The 8,966-nt window shown below is 29.5% G+C and overlaps 1 protein-coding gene across 1 annotated transcript in view; it reads left to right on the forward strand.

Annotated features, from left to right (window-relative positions):
* The first annotated feature begins 166 nt into the window (after positions 1-166).
* LOC106478849 (WD repeat-containing protein 61-like) overlaps positions 167-8,966 on the forward strand; it is a 31,469-nt gene continuing 22,669 nt past the window's right edge. Inside the window, exons 1-3 of the mRNA XM_013939422.2 lie at positions 167-326; positions 5,185-5,212; positions 7,505-7,610. Coding sequence (XP_013794876.1) covers positions 324-326; positions 5,185-5,212; positions 7,505-7,610 — 137 coding nt within the window. The 5' untranslated portion in view covers positions 167-323. The remainder of the gene's footprint in view (positions 327-5,184; positions 5,213-7,504; positions 7,611-8,966) is intronic.

Here is an 8,966-nt window from a genome sequence, read left to right on the forward strand (position 1 = left end):
TATCAATTCATGTGAATATGACGGAAAATTTTCATTTTTTTTCTGAAAAGGTGGTGTCTATCTACTTGTGACCACGCTGTGTACATATGTGTGTGTGTATGCCAAGCTTATTGAATCTGATGAATATATCTTTTTGGGCACCAAGTGGCAAACTAGTAAACTAAATGCATTAGGCTTCACCCACAGCTGTACGTGTAAGGGGTTCAATAAGCAACGCAAAGTGTATAGAGTATCTAAAAGTTTACTTAGTATTGTGGCGCGATTGCCTACTTCATCATTCATGTTAATTTTTAACGTGAATATTTGATTGTGTTGTTTGAAGGATGGTATGTAGTTCAATCAGAAGTCATTACCGTATACCATCAGATAGATGTAGTCATTTGTAATTTTGAATTATTAATATGTATATATTGTTTTTAAATTTTAGTGTCAAATGATATGTTTTGTATCAAGGCAGACACCGGTCATTTTGAATGTTTAAAAACGAGATTGTAGGCCTAATATACTGAGTTACGCCTACGGTCTAACGTAAAGCATGAAAATTAAAATGTTCCTTTTGACAACGTCTCTGACTCTGTAACTTGTGTGATATAAATTTTTAAAATAATAATAATAGGCTTAACATAATGTCTTATGACAAGTATAATTATAAACATGCTTCGCCAGCTTGAAAAAGGTTTTAGTATCATAACATTAACAATTGTTGTAACAAATAGCCTCTGTATACAGAGTAAATTAGTATTTTGACCAATACTGTGTTCATTGTATCGAAGCCGGCCTGAAGAATTCTGGACTGAGTAAAACGCGTCAACATCAGTGGAGACGAATATAGTGTGGTTGATTACAATTATTATATAATCTTCTAATTCTTGAATAATCCTAAGAAATTAGATTAAGAATGCAGTGTTAAAGAAAGAGTAATGGGTGTAATATAATGACTTATGACAAATATAATTCATTATCAATATTATTCTTTCAAATCTTTGTCAGCCTGTAAAACTAAAGCCTGAAGGGCTTTTACACAATAACATTTAATGTAATTTATAATAATTTGTGACTCATTCATAGTGGTACTTCAGGCTTCAGCATTGTAGTAATAATAACCTTTAAATTTAGTGAATTAGGACCAAACTTAAATTATTTCTTTGATTTGAATGTAAGTTAAAACACAATGTCAGACTTTTGATATTTCTTAATTCTAGTAATTTGAATTCGTAAAAGATGGAATAAATATAAAAATAAGTGTTTTCTCTTTATAAATTATTAAAGGAATAACATTTAGCATATGAGGTGAAATGAATATTACACATAATCTAAAGCGAGCATGAAATGTCTTGACCTACGTTGTTATACATAATAAAACTGTGAACTAAAATATTCAACATTGTATTGGTTTGTATGTGACTGTACCAATACTTACTACTAGGCATCGAGGCTGTTCATATATGAGACAGCAGTAATTGAAAGGTTTTCAGCCATAGCATATCCTTTAACTTTTCTCTGTATTGCAGTTAGCTTAAATTTGTACATATTAAAAAGGCCAACATACTTTTGATGTGGTTATTTGCCAGTGGAAATGGTCTGGATATTCTTGCATCTGTTAATGCAAGCATAATCCATCTTCATAAAGTTAAGGGCATTGTTTACAGACTGCTTTCTTGTTAAATTGCTTTTTGCAACATTCAGTAGACCTACTGCTTCTTTTGTAAAAGTTTGTGAATTGAGAGACATGAAATACATGCAGAAAATCATAATATCTTGAGAATTTAGCACCATTGTCAAAACCTGTGGCATCTGCCATGTTTTACATTTCTAAATGTTTGTCTATCACATAACTTATGATTACTTGATTTGGTGATGCCATGCTAATAGCCTAAAAGTCTGTTAGTAAGAGCATTTATGAATAACCTTTGGAAATTTCATGTACTTCATTTGGCCATGATTGTAAGGTACATTGCAGTCTAATTGTTGAGCTGCAGTAATTTTGCATCATTATGAAAGGTTTTGTTACAGGTGTTTTTTGTGATTAGTAAATTTTGTTACTAGATTCACCACTATGATACATATAGTATGTTTGCAAATGTGGAAGTTATTAAAGGGGTTTTGAATTCAAATCAAAGTGTGTTAAATTACTATAAATGTTTTTGTAGAACTAAATTGTTTTCACTGTAATTTATGTTTTATGTAATACTGTTCACGACACCACGTGTAACACATCATAATACAGGCTTGGATACCCTCTCATCCCATAGCATTACGCAATTTTGGAATGGTCCTCAAATGATTGTACAGTCTACGATCTATTATAATTTGTTGTCATTGCCACCAATCGATTTTATATTTTAAAAAATACCTGCCATAAAAATTAGTATTTGTAACAAAAACTGTCATTTCACAAAAATGATGTAACAAGAATGCACTTGTCACAGGTTGTTCCAGTAAGAATGTAGTGATAACGAAATGTCCAGGAACTAAATATTTGTAACAAAATGTCCAGATCTCTTTTTGAGTTCTATACTTATTGATTGATGCATATACAATAAGTATTGAAAATGAATTATTTCACAACAATAGATAAATAGTATTTTAACTGAGCATTAAGTAAATTGTTTCCAACTGTCATTATGTTTAGGAAAAAGAAAAGCTTTCAATCACAAGCACTTTTGGTAAACATTTAGTTATGCACTTATTGGACAAGCTCGATTAAATGTAAACTAAGTTTATTACATTAAGATATTTTTGTCCTCTATTTAAAATCATATATGAACTAAGTGCTTATGGATATCTGTAGCTGTTATTTTTTATAATAGTTAGACAATCCATTAAGACTTAAATAAATAGTAGTACATATGTTTTGTATTGTTTTAAGTCAAAACTTCATGTTCTACTTTATAAAAAATAACAGATTATAGTCTGCAGCAAGTGTTCTCAAACTAAAGGTTGGAGAGGCTTCAGACAGTCATGAAAGAGTTGAAAAGATTTCAAAGATCTCTGAAGTTTTGTATAGATACTAATTTATTGATAGAGAGTTGCATCAACTACTTGACCTCACCACTGACTAGTTGTACTCCAGAAAAACATTTTGTTTTAAAATTTATTTCAGATTTTTTAACAAAGCTACACAAGAACTATGTTTAAACTATGAAATGTAGGCTTCTTACCAAATATCATTCTAAAGTTAGACTGTGTTCTAATCCTTTGAAATAGAGCTAGTTGATTACATGGATTGATTGATACAATCAGTTACTTATGAGCATCAATTACCTTGATTAGTGTCACATAAGATAATAGATTAATTGAAATTACAATTAATCTCACAAAAATAATCAACTAATCAGAATTTATATCTATGATTATTATTGTTTTTAACTCCTCCAACTATACAAGTAATCAAAATATTGTCATTATTTCTTATTATATTTGACTAATTCAAGGTTATTCAACTTAATCAATTACTTTCACAACTATAAAAAAAACAACTAATCAAAATTAGTGTTTTGATTATTACTATTTTCAGTTATTTCAACTATCCAAGTTTCATGAGAATAACTGATTAATTAAAAATGTAATTGATTAATGAATCCAATGATTAATTTATTATTAAATTCCACATGCATCTGATTTCTAAGAGAATTTGCTTATATATATATATCTATCTATATAAAAAGTTCACATGTTATTATTTTTATCTCTAGCCTTCTGTACTGTGTCATACGATGTTTTCTTGAAATCAGTAAAGTAGACCTATTGGTTGAACTGGTTCTGCTTACTCTTAAAGAGATATCCTTGGTCCACTATACGGACAGACCATAAGTAGCAAAACTTTTGTTGAAAATACTTTGTCTTGTAAGTACTATAGAAGCTAATTTAAGTTCTTGGTTCTTTGTAATATCTTGTTGGAGTTGAATTAAATAAACTATTCTGCTGGAACTTTAAAGGGTCACTTAATAAAGGTGATTTTTGAGTTTAATTAGATAAATTGCATGTTTTTTTTTAGAAATTTACATTTAGTTGCAAAAGACAAATGAAGAAAAAGTTTTTCAGACATTTTTTATGCATGATAATTTAATGGATGCAGTTTATCTTGTATCACAAATTTCAAAAATAGGATTGATATTTCTAAAACTAGATGTTGATCATTTTTATATAAAAGGCTACCAACTGGATTTGTATTTGGTGTTCTATTCTTTTGTGTTGCAAATATAACTTTTATTTAGCAAGTTACAGTGAAATAGAATTTGAATATAGGTGTTGGGATTCATATAGTGTACATCACTTTTTGCATTAAAAAAAAGTTGCTCAAACCTACTAAAAACTAAAATAAAATTATTCTATTAAGATAAAGATTTCTAAGATTATTATTATTATTTTCTATTAGAAATGTTAAATGTTAATTCCCTGAGATAAGCATTGTCGATCAACCACATACACCACTATGAGTATGGAAAATCTGACCACTGGGATAAACCACACATCATATTTTATAGTTGGCTACTTACCAAGCTTTGACATAGCTTGGAAGTAGGGTTAAAGGATTTCTAAATAAGCTACATTACAACAAGAATCAGTATGGTTATCAATCAAAATGTGATACAGAAACAAGTGTGAAAAATATTGGTGTTAAAACGGTTAAGGAGTGTGATTTAGTAATTATATATATATTGTAACAGATAATCATACTAGATGCATAAATGTGTATTGGTGAAGAGAATCTTAAATAATAGTTTGTGTTAAAAGCTGTGATACACCTACATGCAATTTAGGTATGGTATTGTTAATTGTGTCTGTACAGTTATATAAAAAAATATTTATTTACAGTGTTATGGAGCGCTTTAAAAAAAAATAGATTTTCTTCTTTGACAGATTGTTTAGGCAGAGTATTCATGTTGAAATTTGGTTGAATGGATGGCAACTGCCAGTTGTAGGAACACAAGTATAGAGGGCGATGTTTTGAAAGTCTTCCTGAAGATGAAAGGCAGAAGACTTTCAAAACGTTGTCCTCTTTACTTTTGTTTCTACAACAGGCAGTTGCCATCCATTCAACCAAATTTCAAAGATTTTCTTATACTTTTGATATGTAAAAAGCACATTATAGAACATATCTTTACTGTTTAATGCTCATATCAAGATAAAAACCCATGTTATTTCTCCTTTAGTGCTTTAACTACTTGTATATTTTTTCAGTATTCCATTATCTTCAAACAAGAACAAGGTAAGCTAATTTCATTTTTTTTAAATGTATTACAAATTCCAGTAGGTTACTAGACTTCTTAACAGGCAGTAATTAGAACTTTGCCTATGGTCACAATACCCTATATGTAAGACTTTCTACTCTCATTTGTGATGCATTTGCTAGTGAAGAATCCTGTAAATACTGTTTCTCGCACAAATACAATAGTTTCAGAATTCTCTATACCAACATGGCTGCCAATGTCGATACATGCACAAAAGAATCTTTTAGACTGGCCATGCCTCAGGTAAAGCATCATACTTAACACTGAATCTTTGAATATGTGTTTGTGTATCTGTAATTATACATTTGATTTGTGTTTGTTAAATTTTTTTTAATTAATACCAATGACAACATTCTGTTACTAGTCATGAACATTTAAGTTAAATGTTATTTAACATATTGATTGTATGTTTTTTTTGTTTTTAACAGATGGATTTTTTTCTAGTCCTAGAACTTTTGAATAATTTATATGTCTTCTGTGCTTAAGAATATTGCATTTGCAAGCTGTTTTTTAATTTTGGTGTTATTATGGTAATTGTTTGATTTCAAACCTTCTTTTCTTTTCTTTTGCCTTTCAAATGCATACAGTTTGGTTTGGTGACTGCAGTTTATAAGGTTAATTTTTTGTGCTAAACAAGCATGTTTCTTGACGATATATAGTTATCATAAACACTGGAACAGAAAACATTATTAATAAGTCAGAATTTATTGATCATTAAACATTATTTGTTGATAACCTGAAATTTTATTTCCTTTATAAACATACCTAAAGGACCCCATTATAAATGAAAAGTTCAGTTTATGTTATTATAATATTTTATGTTTTGTTTTTTTTTACTCCAATGGTGAATTTGTTGAAGTTATATTATTATAATAATGTCTGATGTCAGGCAGAAAGTTGAAGGTAGACAATGTACATCCCTGTTATTTGCAGGACCCCTTGACAACTTCTATACACATGCACTGTAGATCCAACATGCATTTAAAGCTGTTTAATAGCCATTTGTGATTGTGTTGTCTACTACAGTTATTAGAGAATGATGCAAGCCTTGTTTAGAGATTGTAAATGTTTTAATGATAGCTAGGAAAGGAACATGTATTGGTCATTTGTGGTTGCTTAGGGCATTTATATTACTGATCAGTCCAAGCAAGTTTTGTCATGTTGTGGGTGTTGCCTGATCTGTGCTGGATAGATTGTTGGTAGCTGCAAAACTGTCATTGAATTGAACTGGGATTTTCATGTGCAAGTAGGGTTTCACATGAATTGTCAGCTTGGTACTGAATTGGCAAAAATGATTTGTTACACACAGTTTGTAACCACAGCAATGGTTAGGTAGAGCCTAGTATAATAAAACTTAATTAAAAGTAACTTGACTAATGCTTGATATTTGACATTGTTATAAGTGTATCTTACCTTTTATAAGCTAAGTTACAACTACATGCACAAGTATCCCCTGAGAAACAACAAAACTTTATATGCTTGTATCAGACATATCAAAATTTAAAGAGTAAATAATTTTTCAATTAGCTGTTATGACAACAGTCAAGTGATTTGTATACAATATAATGTAAATGTGTAGTGAAAGGTGAGATACAAGTTTTTCATAACAACTGAGGGTTAGTAAGTAAAATGCCCATATTTGTGAGTTGATATACATTCTCATAAATCTTTGAATATAATAGTTTTTCTTAAGATTATTTTTAATTTATATTGAAATCAAATACTTACTGTAATTTTGAAATATGCTGACAGAATTCTTCTAATTTAACACACATCTAGTTCAAACAGTATTGGACAATTTTAAAGACCAAATATAAAGTATGGTATATTCAATTGTTAGATTGTTAACTGACATTGTGTTATTAGGTTTTTATAAAAATAGGAGATATGTGTCCATAGGGTTTTTTCAGAATTTTTTCTGTTTGGGAAGAAGTATATTTGGTGATTGTTGCGGCAAGGGGCATTCGAGTGATAAAGGTACAGTATGTTTATAAACATAATATGGTATCATTCCTCAAGGTTTTTTAAAAGTATGTGTAAAATGGCACAGTTTTAAGAGTATATCACATCTCCCACCAAAAGTTGTCATCTGGAAATCTTTGAATTTGTAAAAAAATCTGGTGGGGTATTCAGTTTAAGGAGGAATCACTCACACCCTATGGAAAGAAATCCCTTCTTGCAATATAATTTTTCCATTACATATAGACCCAAAATAGAGTAGTGAGATTGCCTCATTCTTTTGATAAATCTTGTCAATTTTATCACAACAGCTCATGATGACAGCATTTGGAGTTGTGCTTGGGCCAGAAATGAGAAGGATGGAAGAAATCATATTGTTACTGGGTCTGTTGATGATCTTGTAAAATCATGGGTTTGGTAAGTTGGATTTTTTCATCACTTTTTATTATTATTCCCCATATTGAAGCAAAAAACTAATTGTAAGTGTTAGTGTTTATTACAGGAAAATAACTTTGTTTTACATGTTTTCTTTCTAATATGATGTTAGTTATTGGACTAAAACCTTTTGGTGACAGAAAGCATATTCACGCTGTAGGTTACTTTGTATATTCTAGGGCATGTAAAATTTTATTCTTCCACGAGTACATGAAGAATTTTTTTGTTATCACGTATAATAGGTGAAAATTAATTGAAGTTTAAATTTTTGTAATATACCATGACTGAATAGCATTTTCTTTCCTTTTTTATGAACATCACCGACCAAATAATTTAAGACAACTAGCCCTTTGAACATCTGTTAATCTAAAATACAATATATTAGGAAATTATGCAAGACTGTTTTAACTCTTTCAATACAGGGTCAGTCAATGTGATGGCCTTGTAACCATTTTGTGCTTGTATAGTTTCATGCTATAACTTTTAAATTAGTAAGCAAACGTTAATGAAATTTGGCAGTTCATCAGTAAACATTACAATGCTTTCATACGCAAAATATATAATTTTTTAATTAAGTCGTAAAGTTTGTAAAGCAATGTTTCTCTCATGCCTTTTTTCTTTTCACATTTTGTCTATTTTCTGATGCATAAAAGTATTTTTAATCTTAAAATGAAAATTACTTTGCATGATAGTTTTGAAATATCACATGCAAAATCCTTATAATGTCTGGATAGTTATCAAACACTTCTTAAGAAAAAATTTTATATTTTATCTGTTATTTTCAGTAATTAATCTCTGTACAGGTTTGGTAAATTTGACCAATCTCGCAACCACCATAAAAAATTAGGAAATAAACATAAATTATGCCTCTTTCATTCTATAATGAACACAAATTATAACACAAAAACATAAATGTTCAGACAAAATAGCTTAAATCTCATAAAATTATACATTTATATATATATTTATTATTTTTATTATATTGACCTTTCACCTGTGCCTAGCTAACAATACCATAGAATTCTACTATAATTTATCAAACTTAGTAACTAAGCTGTATTTGGGTCTAAAAAAAATAAGAAATTTCGAGCAGACTAAAGACTCAACCAAACTCATTGAAATTTTGGTTCAAAAGAAATAAATGGCAGTAGGTACATTAGAAAGGCTGAGAAAACCACTAGGGGGCATTTTGAGCTTCTGATTGGTTATTCATGTCAAATATAGAAGTAAGTGTATATAAGAGAACATTTCCAAAAATGGAAAGAGGTGAGTAGGGTGTCACTGTGTTTGATTTATTACGTGAGCAATATCTTAGAAACTGGAAAAGATAAGACCTTC

The sequence above is a fragment of the Limulus polyphemus genome, unplaced genomic scaffold (genome assembly GCF_000517525.1).
Source record: "Limulus polyphemus unplaced genomic scaffold, Limulus_polyphemus-2.1.2 Scaffold254, whole genome shotgun sequence".
In the NCBI taxonomy this organism is placed as follows: Eukaryota; Metazoa; Arthropoda; class Merostomata; order Xiphosura; family Limulidae; genus Limulus; species Limulus polyphemus.